This window comes from Triturus cristatus, chromosome 7 (assembly GCF_964204655.1).
Source record: "Triturus cristatus chromosome 7, aTriCri1.1, whole genome shotgun sequence".
NCBI lineage: Eukaryota > Metazoa > Chordata > Amphibia > Caudata > Salamandridae > Triturus > Triturus cristatus.
In genome coordinates, this window is record NC_140590.1 from 52,113,133 (window position 1) to 52,128,894 (window position 15,762).

At 53.4% G+C, this 15,762-nt stretch overlaps 1 protein-coding gene across 1 annotated transcript in view; it reads left to right on the top strand.

Moving 5' to 3' along the window:
- Positions 1-15,762, top strand: part of ATP1A3 (ATPase Na+/K+ transporting subunit alpha 3) — a 410,340-nt gene that overhangs the window by 338,419 nt on the left and 56,159 nt on the right. The window contains 2 exon segments of the mRNA XM_085615596.1: positions 11,603-11,726; positions 15,408-15,553. Coding sequence (XP_085471722.1) covers positions 11,603-11,726; positions 15,408-15,553 — 270 coding nt within the window.

Sequence of the window (15,762 nt, forward strand, 5' to 3'; positions counted from 1 at the left end):
AACCGTTCCCCGTTGTAAGTACCCCGTTCGAGCGGGTCGGCATCGACATCGTGGGACCCCTAGATCCGAAGACCGCCCAGGGCCACAGATTCATCCTCGTCCTGGTGGACCATGCCACCCGCTACCCCGAGGCCATCCCCCTCCGCACCGTGACGGCTCCCGTGGTGGGCCGGGCTCTCATGGGGATCTTCTCCGGGGTCGGATTTCCCAGCGAGGTTGTGAGTGATCGCGGCACGAACTTTATATCCCGCTACATGAAGTCCCTGTGGCAGCAGTGCGGAGTCACGTATAAATTCACGACCCCCTACCACCCCCAGGGCAACGGCCTGGTGGAACGCTTCAACCGAACTCTGAAGGGAATGATCCTGGGCCTCGAAGAGCCCCTGCGCCGGAAATGGGGCGTCCTCCTCCCTTGCCTCCTGTTCGCGTACCGGGAGGCTCCCCAAAAGTCTCTGGGGTTCAGCCCCTTCGAATTGCTGTACGGACATCCCGTTCGGGGGCCCCTAAGCCTGGTCAAAGAGGGCTGGGAGACAAGCCCTCGGGGAACACCCCCAGATGTGTTCCGCTACATCCTGGCGCTCCGCAACCAGACGAGGAAGTTTAGGGAACTTGCAGAGGCTAACCTCGAGGCCAGCCAAGAAGAAATGAAGCGCTGGTATGACCAGAACGCAACCTTGGTCGAGTTCCAGCCGGGCCAGCAGGTTTGGGTCATGGCTCCGGTGAGACCCTGCGCCCTACAAGACAAATGGACTGGTCCATTCAAGGTGGTCGAACGGAAGAGCCAGGTCACGTATCTGGTCGACGTACAATCCCCACGGAACCCCCTCCGGGTCCTCCACGTAAACCGTCTCAAGCCCCACTTCGTAAGGACAGAACTGAGTTTGCTACTGGCCACCGATGAGGGGGCAGAAGAGGACACTGAACCCCTGCCCGATCTCCTGTACACAAAAGAACTGGACGGTTCCGTGGAGGGTGTGAAACTGTCGGACACCCTCACTCCCCAGCAGGCCGACGACTGCTGCCAGCTGCTCGGACAATTCGCAGACCTTTTCTCCCTCATTCCAAGGGTGACCGACTGGTGTGTCCACAACGTAGACACCGGCGACTGCCCGCCTGTGAGACACAGAGCCTACCGGGTGCCTGACCGGGTCCGCACCTGCATCAAGACCGAGGTACAGAAAATGCTCAACCTGGGGGTCATCGAGCCCTCCGACAGCCCCTGGGCCAGCCCGGTGGTTCTGGTCCCGAAGGCTGCCTCCCCAGGGGTCGCCCCCGAACTAAGATTCTGTGTAGACTATCGGGGGCTCAATGCGGTCACCCGCGCAGACGCTCACCCTATTCCCCGAGCCGACGAGCTCATCGACCGCCTGGGGGCCGCCCAGTTCCTCAGCACTTTCGACCTGACCTGCGGGTACTGGCAGATCGCTCTCACGGAAGGGGCGAGAGGGCGCTCTGCCTTCTCCACGCCAGATGGCCACTACCGCTTCAGGGTCATGCCGTTCGGGATGAAAAACGCCCCAGCCACGTTCCAGCAGATGGTGAACAAGGTCCTGGCCGGACTCGAGGAGTTCAGCGCAGCGTACCTTGACGACATCGCCATATTCAGCTCTCAATGGCACGAGCATCTCCAGCACCTCCGACAAGTACTGATGGCCCTGCGCCAAGTGGGCCTGACAGTGAAAGCCAGCAAATGCCAGCTCGGACAAGGCTCCGTGGTCTACCTGGGGCATCAGGTGGGCAGCGGCCAGGTCGCCCCTCTCCAGCCGAAGATCGATGCCATCAAGTCCTGGGAGCCCCCCACCACGCAGACAGAGGTTCGGGCCTTCCTGGGCCTTACGGGGTACTACCGGAGGTTCATTAAAAATTATGGTAGTATCGCAGGGCCCCTCACAGAGTTGACCTCCAAAACACTTCCGCAGAAGGTGCAGTGGACCCCCCAGTGCCAGCAGGCGTTCGACGCCTTGAAAACCGCCATGTGCACCGCTCCCGTACTCAAGGCCCCCGACTACTCCCGAGAGTTCGTGGTCCAGACCGATGCATCCGAACATGGCATCGGGGCCGTGCTCTCGCAGTTCGACGACAAGGGCATTGATCGGCCCATAGCCTTCATCAGCCGAAGGCTGCTGCCGAGAGAGCAGCGTTGGAGCACTATAGAGCGAGAGGCCTTTGCCGTAGTCTGGGCCCTCAAGAAACTGCGGCCCTACTTGTTCGGAACCCATTTTCGAGTACAGACGGACCACCGGCCCTTGCAGTGGCTAATGCGGATGAGGGGGGAGAACCCCAAGCTACTACGATGGTCCATCTCTCTCCAAGGGATGGACTTCTCTGTCGAACATCGCCCCGGGACGGATCATGCCAACGCCGACGGCCTGTCCCGGTTCTTCCGCTTCGGCGAGGAGAACCCCCCCAGTAGATGGGTAGTTCTCCACGCCTTTCAGCTGGGGGGGACGCGTGTGAGACCGGCCTCACGGCGTGGCCCTCTCCGTCATCCCGCCAACCTGCAACCACCCTCAAGACCCAACATCCCCGACTCCGGCCGCCCCAGCCACCCCCGATCCACGGGCCGGCCAGAGACCTGACAGACTCAACACCCTACCACGCATGCCCAACCGAGGGAGCGGGAACCCTCGAGCCAGACCCAGAGGCGCCAGCCCAGTCACACCTCGGGTCGCCTTCCCCGGGAGGACTCAATCGGCCACCAGGCCCCTGGGGAGCAGGCGCCTCCCCTACCGAGCGTCTGGGGTCCCTCCCAGACCCACCTGAAAAGACCAAGAAGTGAGCGGCAGGAAATCCCGCCGAACCCCCTCCGTCATCCCAGTCCCCCCTCTGCGAGCACTCGGGACTTCAAAGAACCAGCGGAGTATAACAAGGGGTGCCGGAGGAACAAGGGAGAGAAGACCTGGAACCATCTGAGCCTGCAGACGCTGTCGCGGCTCCTGAACGCTGAAGTCACCTGGGCCTGCTGAGTGACTCGCGCCCTCTTGCTATTGAACCATCTGAGCCCTGCGGACGAGGTCGCGGCTCCCGAACACTGAACCGCCTAGGCCTGCTGAGCGACTCGCGGCCTCTTGCTATTGAACCATCTGAGCCCTGCGGACGAGGTCGCGGCTCCCGAACCCTGAACCACCTAGGCCTGCTGAGCGACTCGCGGCCCCCAGCATTGAACCATCTGAGCCTGCTGACGGAATCGCGGCTCCTGAACTCCGACCACCTGTGCCTGCTGAGAGACTCGCGGCGCTCCCCTTGAGGACGACTCGATAAGAGATCGCCCAGAGACACGACACCCTCCAGCTCGAGGATTGTGAGCTTCCGCAGGGTATTTCGCAGAGACACTATCTTGAAAGACTGTCCCGCTACCCCCATTCCCCACGACTGAATTGTGGTACGTTGTGCCACTGCTGTACTATTTGCCTTTTGGGTCATAAAGATCCCTGAAATCATCGATAAAAGAACTTATCGTCCTACAAAGAATACGTGTGGTGTCCCTCTGTTCACAGTGCAGCTCAGGGTGTGCGCGCCTGGTTCGGCTTACTTGGGAGAGGTGGGTCAAAGGGGTGGGCAAGACGTGTTCGAACCCCCCTCCGGCGGACGCCTTTCCAACATGCATCATCTCCCTCTCTCTGTCTCTATGTGCACCCGTCTACCAATGGTGGAAGCGTGCACACAGCAGCCCCCTCCTGTTGTCATGGTGCATCCTCTCCCGGTCTCTGTCTCTATGTGCACCCTTCTACCAATGGTGGATGCGTGCACACAGCAGCCCCCTCCTGTTGTCATGGTGCATCATCTCCCTCTCTCTGTCTCTATGTGCACCCGTCTACCAATGGTGGAAGCGTGCACACAGCAGCCCCCTCCTGTTGTCATGGTGCATCATCTCCCGGTCTCTGTCTCTATGTGCACCCTTCTACCAATGGTGGAAGCGTGCACACAGCAGCCCCCTCCTGTTGTCATGGTGCATCATCTCCCGGTCTCTGTCTCTATGTGCACCCTTCTACCAATGGTGGAAGCGTGCACACAGCAGCCCCCTCCTGTTGTCATGGTGCATCATCTCCCTCTCTCTGTCTCTATGTGCACCCGTCTACCAATGGTGGAAGCGTGCACACAGCAGCCCCCTCCTGTTGTCATGGTGCATCATCTCCCGGTCTCTGTCTCTATGTGCACCCTTCTACCAATGGTGGAAGCGTGCACACAGCAGCCCCCTCCTGTTGTCATGGTGCATCATCTCCCTCTCTCTGTCTCCATGTGCACCCGTCTACCAATGGTGGAAGCGTGCACACAGCAGCCCCCTCCTGTTGTCATGGTGCATCATCTCCTTCTCTCTGTCTCTATGTGCACCCTTCTACCAATGGTGGAAGCGTGTACACAGCAGCCCCCTCCTGTTGTCATGGTGCATCATCTCCCGGTCTCTGTCTCTATGTGCACCCTTCTACCAATGGTGGACGTGTGCACACACCAGCCCCCTCCTGTTGTCATGGTGCATCATCTCCCGGTCTCTGTCTCTATGTGCACCCTTCTACCAATGGTGGAAGCGTGCACACAGCAGCCCCCTCCTGTCTCTCCTGCACTGGAGACTAGCTCTGCTCCCAGATGGAGGCAAAGCCCAAAAGCTTCTAGAGGAAAGACCCGACACCCTTTCCCTTCAATAATAGGAAGTTTGTCCGTACACTCTGTTTGTCCCCTCGGGGGCTCAGTCAGTCTTGGTGGGGGGGATTGCTAAATCACAATGTTTGCCACAAAATGTCAGCAAAATGACACACACTTCTCTCTGACCACAAGGGCGTATTGCAGATCTGTGCGAGATAGTGGCAGCTGGTGAAATACGTCTTCCATGCACTGCAGTCACCCACGGGTATACATTTCACACCCCAAACTAGCACAACTTGAAAGATTGTTGAACACAAATATCAACATTTTTGTAAATTTCGCAGCCTCAAACAATTTCACCCAGGCTTAGTCTTGAGTGGCCATCATGTCATGTAGGTGAAAACGTGGAACATCCTTGTTGTGAAACAAAGAGGGAAAGTTTGCCTTCTGCTCTTTTGTGGTCAACTAAAATATTGTTTGAATGCCCAGTGTTAGGGGTGTCTTCTTTTTCGTGCTCCCTCGAGACACGTGCAGTACTCTGGTCTCCCCTTTGCCATCACCACTCAGATACCTCATCCGTACATACTGTCCGGGGTCCACGCTCTCTGGTGGCTGGCTCTAGTAGGGATAAAAACCTTGCCTGGTCACCCAATTCTAGTCTCATGTAATGCTCATATATGGTCCTCGGAATAGTAAAGTGATGAATCTTTTACCTGTAACAGGATAGACTTTTATATTGTAGTTAAAATGATGGTCTATTGGTTAAAGGTCAGTTCCTTTCCAGAACTCATGTGATAATGACCTGTTCTACTTTGGTGTTAGACTTAACATATCTTTGAACGATTTCCCATAAAACATCTAAAACGTGTACCTTTTTTTGAATATCTCTGATTGCATTGGTCCTGAAGAAGTCTGTGATTTAATTAGAATAGTGGCTGAAACATTTCAACAGCTCATGCATTGCAATAGGAACTGTTCTATTGAGAACGAACTTTATCTGTCACATAAGAGATTTTCACAAAGAGGCTGATTAAAAGTGACATATATTCCAATCTGAATGGCTGTTTACTTTGTAAATTGTAACAATAAGTATAAATGAATAACAGACACCACTCAGCGCTAATATATCATTGTATTTCCGTTTGATACTGTTATAGCCAAGACCCAAATGGGGGATTGGAAAAACACAAATAGATATGCTGTATATCCGCAGTAACAAACTAGTGTTGAAAATGAGATTAGTACAATTCCATGTCTTTAAGTAAATAGATAAACTTACCATAATCTAATTTGGTTACCTCCTGTCCCTGAGGTCGCAGTCTTAGTAGAACAATTTGACCCTAGGCTGAGCAAATAAACATGATTTTAAATACATGAAGTTAGCAAAGCGCTCATTTCTTCAACAGAAAAGCAAAACTCCTTAAACAAAGACAAAAGTGACATATGTAGTGTAATATTACACACTAGATCATGAGGTATATGCAGAGGACACTCCGATGGAGATACGGCTGGAAGAGCGACCCGGTCATGTCGAAACGTGATGTGAAGGTGTGATAGGAAGGTGTGGTGTGAAGGGGTGTTGTGGAGGGGTAGTGTTGAGGGGTGATGTCAAGGTGTGGTGTGAAGGGGTGTGTAGAGGGGAAGCGTGGAGGGGTGATGTTGAGGTGTGGTGTGAAGGGGTGTGTGGAGGGGTAGCGTGGAGGGGTGATGTTGAGGTGTGGTGTGAAGGGGTGTATGGAGGGGTAGTGTGGAGGGGTGATGTCGAGGTGTGGTGTGAAGGGGTGTGTAGAGGGGTAGTGTGGAGGGGTGATGTTGAGGTGTGGTGTGAAGGGGTGTGTGGAGGGGTAGCGTGGAGGGGTGATGTTGAGGTGTGGTGTGAAGGGGTGTATGGAGGGGTAGTGTGGAGGGGTGATGTCGAGGTGTGGTGTGAAGGGGTGTGTGGAGGGGTAGTGTGGAGGGGTGATGTTGAGGTGTGGTGTGAAGGGGTGTGTGGAGGGGTGATGTCGAGGTGTGATGTAACAGACTCGCTATTTCTCCTGAGGCGGATGCCGGGAGTTGCACACACACACACTCGATATTGTGATTGCATTTAGACTAAATTCTGCTCTCAGCACCATTTTTAAAATTATTCGTTTTTAACCTGTGTTAATGCTTATTTTTGCTTGTTGGCACTTTTAAATTACCTTGACCTCACCCTCACGCGAGACTCAGCCGATTAAGGGCTCAGTCCGGCCTCGATCTTAGGAGGCGAGGGGAAGGAACGCGGCAGCCATCTTAGGGAGGTATCTCCCAGGCTGGGTGCAGTACTAGTTGTTGAGGCACTGCAAGGCACTCGGGGCTAGTATTTAAGCATACGGGTATGCCTCCGCGCAGCGGACGCGCAGAGCGGATGCGCCATCCTCGCGCCAAAGGAGCGCCTAAGGACAGCCCGTCTGGGCCCGTCCGGGCCAGGACGGGCCCAGGGGCCAGGGCTCCTGCCAGAACAGACCGCTTCTGTCCTCCGATTAGGTACAGCCGGGATGAGCTACTTAGACTCAGAGGTACGGACAGCCTGCTCTGTAGTAAATTGCGAACACATATAAGGAATATTTCACCCTGTACCGGATGTAATTACAACTTCACCCTTGAGAATTCCATCAGCACTCGAGACAGGCTGTGTCTGTATCATCTTGCATTATTAAATTGTCGCTCATTACCAAGGCATGCCACCGAGATTTCCCTGCTCTTAGAGGAACGAGATCTAGATGTGTTATTTTTGACAGAAACATGGCTGAGCGATAGCTCAGACTCAGATCTCGTTCGAGCATTACCCCACAACTATTCTATCTTGAGACACGACCGCCCAGAGGGTAGGGGGGGAGGGATTGCTATTATTTATAAATCCACACTGGGATGCAGGGTTGAAAAAGTAGCAATAAAAGGTGCGGAAAGCTTAACATTTGCTATTTCCTTCTCCTCCACTTGCACCTTGTCGGGCCTCCTGCTCTATAGGCCACCAGGTCCCTATGGCCAATTCTGCGAGGACCTCCCTATTAGCGCTATTAATTACGCTAGTACCACCGCTAATTTCACGTTACTGGGTGATTTTAACATCCACTCAGACGAGGCACACTCACCAGCTTGCATCAGTCTGAATGCAGGATTGGAAGTGCTCCAGTTGAGGCAATTAGTGGTAGGCCCTACCCATAGAGCTGGACATACCCTTGACCATTGTTATACCAATCTGGATACTCTTAGCTTTGAGAAATTAATTGATACTCCCTGGACCGATCATAAATTGCTGCTCCTTTCCTTTGCCCCATCGGCATTGCCTGGACCCTCCAACATGACGAAGAGGTCCACACGGGTTTGGTCTAAACTTCCAACTGAGAGTTGGAGGAAGAAACTGATGGAAACACTACCAACACTCACCCAGGACCCTTTGGTAGCTGATACACAATTCAACCAATGGGTAACGTCCTCTCTGGATGTCACCCTCCCCAAAAGTGAACTTTCTCACAGAAGTGGCAATAATAAAAAACCATGGTATTCTCTAGAATTGAAAGCCCTTAAACGCCAATGTAAGCAACAGGAGAGACAATGGCGGAAAAACTACTCAGAAGTTAGTAAGGACACCTATAAATTGGCCCTGAAGAAATACAAACAAGGAATTAAATCTGCCCAGTCAACCTACTATCAGGAAAAAATTGATTTGGCCTCCAATGCCCCAGGGAAATTTTCAAAATCTTTAAATCCTTGGTTACTCCCCCTGCTCCCATTAATGACCCTGGGTTGGCAAACTTGCGCTGCAATGAATTAGCACAATTCTTTTCCAATAAGGTGGATAACATCTTTTCTTCATTTAAACTTATGCCCAGTGAATCGATCCTGCCCTCTCCAATGGACACCGGTAGCCCCGGATTGGATGAATTCTCCCGGCTAGATGGTCCTACAACTATGTCCCTCCTGAAAAATCTGAAATCAGGCTCTCCGGCGGACCCCGCCCCCCCTACCATTCTGAACTTGGTGTCAGATACTGTGGCCCCGGTTATTCAAGAGATGATTAATGCCTCACTGGCATCAGGCACGGCTCCCCCTTCCTGGAAGCAGGCAAAAGTGAAGGCACTATTGAAGAAGCCAAACCTAAACCCGGAAGATTGGGCCAATTATCGCCCTATCTCCTTACTGCCAACTATCAGTAAGCTCGCTGAGAAGCACGTCAACTCGCTGCTGGGATCTTACCTTGAAAACAGCAATTCCCTCCATATCACTCAGACAGGATTTAGAGCTAAGCAGGGCACGGAAACAGCCCTAATTACTGTTGTGGAGGAAGCTAGGAAGATTGTGGACAATGGAAACAGCGCAGCCATTCTGTTATTAGATCTTAGTGCCGCCTTCGACACCGTGAATCATTCCATCTTGATTCACAGACTGATGGAAGTAGGTGTCGGGGGAGGCGCACTAAAATGGCTGCGCTCTTTCCTGTCCGATAGGACCTTTGCGGTCTTTGAGGACGATGCCTGCTCCCCCCAAATGCGTCTGCAGTGCGGTGTTCCCCAGGGTTCATCCCTCAGCCCTACCCTATTTAACATTTATATGAGGCCCTTGGCTGAGGTGGTGCTGCCCTGGGGAGTACAGCTGGTAACGTACGCAGACGATACGCAGCTTATCATCTCCCTGGCCTCTCATGATGCTCCATTTGAGAATCTTTCCCTATGTCTCAACAAAGTACAAGAATGGATGGATCGATCGTTCTTAAAGCTGAATGGAGCAAAAACTGAGGTGATGTTGCTGGGGTATAAACCATCTAATACGGTAGAGGGCTGGTGGCCGTCTAATCTTGGCCTTCCGCCTTCACCTAAAGAACAAATTAAGAGCTTAGGGGTCTGGTTGGACCCAGCCCTAAACTTTGGTGTTCAGGCTCGCAAGGTGGCAGGAACTTGCTATGCCATCATTAGACTACTTAGGAAGATAATTAAGCTTCTTCCGTTTGAGGCCAGGAGAATACTAGTGCAGGCCTTGATTCTTTCACGCCTGGACAATTCGAATGCGTTGTATCTAGGCACCACACAAGCAACTATTAAAACCTTGCAGACAGTGCAGAACTGCGCTGCTCGAATGCTGCTGAATGTCCCTCGCCGGACTTTGGCTAAGCCAGCGTTGCGTCAACTCCACTGGCTGCCTGTCCAGCAGAGAGTAGAGTTTAAAGCTTTGATTACGGTCCATAAAGCAATTAATAAAATAGGACCATCCTTAACTCAATCAATGTTCCACTTATATCATCCTGGACGTGCCCTAAGATCTGATAACAGGAAGCTGCTCGCAATCCCTAAAACCAGGAGAGTGCGAATGGGAGGCAGGCGTTTTTCCCTTCAAGCCGCCACCCTTTGGAACAACCTTCCCGATCCTATCAGAATGGAAGTTAACCACCTTAGGTTTAGGAAGAGGTTGAAAACCTTCCTGTTTGCCTGATTCTTCCGAGATCTAGTCGAGTTGAAGCGCTGGGATGCCTCCGGGTAGCTATGTGCTATATAAGACCGTAATCATTCATTCATTCATTCATTCATGTGAAGGGGTGTGTGGAGGGGTAGTGTGGAGGGGTGATGTCGAGGTGTGGTGTGAAGGGGTGTGTGGAGGGGTGATGTTGAGGTGTGGTGTGAAGGGGTGTGTGGAGGGGTGATGTTGAGGTGCGGTGTGATGGGGTGTGTGGAGGGGTAGTGTGGAGGGATGATGTCGAGGTGTGGTGTGGAGGGGTGTGTGGAGGGGTGATGTTGAGGTGTGATGTGAAGGGGTGTGTGGAGGGGTGATGTCGAGGTGTGGTGTGAAGGGGTGTGTGGCGGGATGATGTCAAGGTGTGGTGTGAAGGGGTGTGTGGAGGGGTGATGTCGAGGTGTGGTGTGAAGGGGTGATGTTGAGGTGTAATGTGAAGGGGTGAGTGGAGGAGTAGTGTGGAGGGGTTATGTTGAGGTGTGGTGTGAAGGGGTGTGTGGAGGGGTGATGTCGAGGTGTGGTGCGAAAGGGTGTTTGGAGGGGTGATGTCGAGGTGTGGTATGGAGGGGTGTGTGGAGGGGTGATGTTGAGGTGTGATGTGAAGGGGTGTGTGGAGGGGTAGTGTGGAGGGGTGATGTCGAGGTTTTATGTGGAGGGGTGTGTGGAGGGGTGATGTTGAGGTGTGATGTGAAGGGGTGTGTGGAGGGGTAGTGTGGAGGGGTGATGTCGAGGTGTGGTGTGAAGGGGTGTGTGGAAGGGTGATGTCGAGGTGTGGTGCGAAAGGGTGTTTGGAGGGGTGATGTGGAGGTGTGGTATGGAGGGGTGTGTGGAGGGGTGATATTGAGGTGTGATGTGAAGGGGTGTGTGGAGGGGTAGTGTGGAGGGGTGATGTCGAGGTTTTATGTGGAGGGGTGTGTGGAGGGGTGATGTTGAGGTGTGATGTGAAGGGGTGTGTGGAAGGGTAGTGTGGAGGGGTGATGTCGAGGTGTGGTGTGGAGTGTGTGTGGAGGGGAGATGTTGAGGTGTGATGTGAAGGGGTGTGTGGAGGGGTAGTGTGGAGGGGTGATGTCGAGGTGTGGTGTGAAGGGGTGTGTGGAGGGATGATGTCGAGGTGTGGTGTGAAGGGGTGTGTGGAGGGGTGATGTTGAGGTGTGGGTTGGAGGGTGATGCCACACTGCCACCACCTGTTGTGCACTGCTGTGGTCTCACACACGAGTTTCTTCCCTTTCACCAGTCCGTGATTCCTGTCCACACATGTTTGGCTGATCTAAACATAGACTGGCCTTTAGTTAAACATCTCCCAGTTTGATCGATGACAAGCTATCAATAAAGAGACAGGTATCCGAGGTTATTAATAGCTGCACATTCCAGTAACTGATGGCAGACTCCCCAGATGGGGCAAACATAACAAGAACCCTTGTGCCACCTTCACTTCCGGGATACATAACACTGGGGGGTGAAGACACCCACGCACAGTCACGTGGACGTCTGATTTCAAGTGTGTTCTGTGCAGGTTGACATGCGCCAATGCTTGTTTTCCCTCCCACAACAGGTCCCTGCCATCTCTCTCGCATACGAGGCAGCTGAGAGTGACATCATGAAGAGACAGCCGCGAAACCCACGGACGGACAAGCTGGTGAACGAGAGGCTGATCAGCATGGCCTATGGACAGATAGGTAGGTCACGTGATGTCCTTGTATGACGACATCGCGGATGATGTCACTGCTGGTCTGCACTTGTTTCCTAAGGTGCTATTGTGTGTGGCTGCTCACTGCGCATGTCTGCACTGACACACTTAATGCCTTTTGACCGTGGGAGAGGGGGTGGGGGCTTGCCTACAAGAGAGGGGTCGTGCTTCACACACACATCACTTGAAGATTGTTCAGACACATTGAGTTTGTTTGTAAGAGAAAGTGGCAATACGTTTGCCTTTGTTCACTTGTTTCTGTCTTGTGATGTGATTCGGAGTTTATTTGCAGTATGAGTCTGAATTCTGTGAGTAACAAATACTCACAGGCAGCGCATAGAACCATGGCACTGAGATAACTTGTGAGAATCTCATTTATGAGAAATACGTACGGCTTTCTACAGTACTGCCGAAACGCCGTGCAGTGGAATAAAGCATTACCCTAGAACACATGACGGTGGTACACACTCAAACAGAGTGGAAGATACACAAAAGTAATGGATGGAATGCTTGAATGAATCTCAGCCACTGGTAATTACTCGGGAAACATCCCAGTCTATCATTATTCTGCACACCATGTCACCTCAGTTTGAACCCAGCCATATGCAAATCAGTCTTGACCATGATCCAATCAGAACAGTCCAGCCCGAACTGCCTGGCCAGGTCCACCGCGGATCAGAACTCAAGCATCCTAGAACCGGTTTAGCCCTTATTAAGGCTCGTCAGTGAGTATAGCTCAGTTCTGGTGGCACAGGATACAAGGGAGCCAGGACTGGGAGTGCCCGTCCCACTCATAGCGCCACACTGAAGCGGCAAGGGTACGCGCAGGCATGGGTCCCGTGCTCACCGTGCCACTGGAACCAAGCCATAGCCCACTGATGAACCACAACTAGGATAAAACCGGTCTTGGGTTACTTGAGCTCTGGTTCAGGGAGGACCATAGGGGTCCCCCGTTCTATAATACACAAGACACCACATCTCTCCCTTTGTTAAATAAAAAAAACACAAACAAAACATATATACATCATAGTTCCTCAATGAGTCGTCCAGGCGCTTGAACCACTCTTCCAGACCTCGTGGTGTGAGACTGAGGAGACACAGGAGAGACAGCCACAGCAGGCACCGGTGGGCCTCCGAGGCAGGTGCTTGCAATGTGAGGAGTCCCTCATAATGGCCTTTCCAGGACAGTAAGTAGTCACCATGGGTTCCTTACCAGTCACAACTTGCTATGGATCGGCATAGAATGGAGCATCAGATTTGCCTTTTAGCCTCTGCATGACAAGAACACGATCCCCTTTCTGAAACACAATGTCTCAAGCACATCGACACTTGTCTGCATAAGTCTACAATCTGGATTTGTGAGATGAATCAGTAAGTCAAACTTTCTGAGTATCAACTGTTCTTTCGGTGGTCCACTGGGGCAGCCTGGTGCCCATGGCTCTCCTGAACATCGGGGTGTCCAAGCTTTAGCCGGTTGTAGATTAGGTGGAAATATGTGGTTCAAAACAAAGGAAATGTACTTTTGATTTTTAATGTGTTTTGATTGGCTACTGTGAAGTGTCCGTAAAAGAAAGAGAAGCATAATCCGAGCCCCCAGTTCTGACAAAGAGTTTACACTATGTAAATTAAAGTAGGCACACACCTCTCTGCCACCCTGGTCAACCTCACTGCTACCACTTGTGTTGTTTTATTCTAGAAACTAACCTTGGCACACACCATTTGCCACCCTCACCTTCCCCACTCTGAACTCCTGCTACCTGTACAGCCCATGTGCTACCCTCTGGTGCCCACCAACCCTCTCAGCATCCACCTGTCATGCACTGTTATTAACACCCTAAATACATATGCCCACCTGCTGCCCTCTCATGCCCTCCTACCCTCCCTTTCACCACCAGTCATGCACTGTTAGGAGCCGGTCCATGCACACCGCCCAACCGCTGCCCTCTGGTGCTCTGCCACCCTCACTACCACCACCAGTCGTGCACTGCTATAGACAGCCTATATGCACTGCCCCCCTGCTGCCCTTTGGTGCCATCCCACCCTCACTGCCACCACCAGTCATGCACTGCTATAGACAGCCTATGTGCACTGCCCCCCTGCTGCCCTTTGGTGCCATCCCACCCTCACTGCCACCACCTGTTGTGCACTGCTATAGATAGACTAGCTGCAATGCCGACCTGCTGCCCTCCCAACCCTCACTGCCACTACCAGTCGTATACTGTTAGAGGCTGGTCCATGCACATAGCCCACCTGCTGCCATCTGGTGCCCTCCCACTCTCACTGCCAGTGCTTGTTTTGCACTGCTATAGACAGCCAGTGCCTGTTGTGCACTGCTATAGACAGACTATGTGCACAGCCAACCTACTGCCCTTTGGTGGTTTCCACCCTCACTGCCACCACCTGTTGTGCACTGCTATAGGAAGACTAGCTGCACCCCCACCTACCACCCTCTGATGCCAGCCCACCCTCACTGCCACCACCTGTTGTGCACTGCTATAGACAGCATATGTGCACGGCCCACCTACTGTTCTCTAGTGCCCTCCCACCCTCACTGCCACCACCGGTTGTGCACTGCTATAGACAGACTAGCTACAATGCCCACCTGCTGCCCTCCCACCCTCACTGCCACCACCTGTCGTGCATAACTATAGACAGACTATATGCACAGAACACCTGCTGCCCTCTGGTGCCCTCCCACCATCACTGTCACCACCTGTTGTGCACTTCTATAGACACCCTAGGTGCACAGCCCACGTGCTGAACTCTGGTGCCCTCCCACCCTCAATGCCACCCCTTGTCATGCATTGCTATAAACAGCCCAAGCGCACACCCCACCCGCTGCCCTCTGGTGCCTTCCCACCCTCCATTCCACCACCAGTATTGCCCTGGTAGGGGCTGACCCATGCGCATGGCCCACCTGCTGCCCTCTGGTGGCCTCCCACCCTCACTGCCTCCAACAGTCGTACACTGTTAGGGGCTGCCCCATGGGCATGGCCCACCCGCTACCCTCTGGTTCCCTCCCTTCCACCACCAGTTGTGCACTGTTAGGGGCAGGCCCAAGCGCACCACCCACCCCCTGCCCTCTGGTGCCCTCCCACCCTCACTGCCACCACTAGTTGTGCACTGTTAGGGGCTGGCCCATGCGCACGGCCCACTCGCTGTCCTCTGGTGCCCTCCCATCCTCACTGCCACCACCTGTTGTGCACTGCTATAGACAGCAAACCTGCCCCCATCTGCTGCCCTCTGGTGCCCTCCGACCCTCACTGCCACCACCAGTCATGCACTGTTAGGAGCTGGCCTATGCCCACAGTCCACACAGTGCCCTCTGGTGCCCTCCCAACCTCACTGCTACCACCTGTCATGCACTGCTATAGACAGCCTATGTTAACAGCCCTCTTCCTGCCCTCTGGTGCCCTCCTAACCTCACTGCCACCACCTGTTGTGCACTGCTGTGGACGTACTAGCTGCACAACCCACCTGCCGCCCTTTGGTACCCTCCCACCCTCACTGCCACCACCTGTCGGGCACTGCTATAAACAGCCTATGTTAACAGCGCTCCTGCTGCCATCTGGTGCTCGCCCACCCTCACTGTTAAAGGCCTGCCTACGCTCACAGCCCCTCTGCCATCCTCCTGCCCTCTTGCGCCCTCAATGCTCCTCCTCTCTTTCAGGAATGATCCAGGCGCTGGGAGGTTTCTTCTCCTACCTGGTGATCCTGGCTGAGAATGGATTCCTGCCCTCCTTCCTGCCTGGGATCCGTCTGAGGTGGGACGACAGGACCGTCAACGACCTGGAGGACAGCTATGGTCAGCAGTGGGTGAGTACACGAAGGATGCAGAAGAGTGATCTGATGGGCAGGGGTAGCAGAACCTACCTTACCTACTCTATAGAAATATAGGGATTCCTGGTTTTCCATGGCACCCATGCCACTGCGCACCCAGCTCAAGGCACAGGGGCAACTCTTCTTTGTGTTCCAAGTAGTTGAACAGCCGGACTGCATTAACAGTACCGAGTGGCACTGGAAGA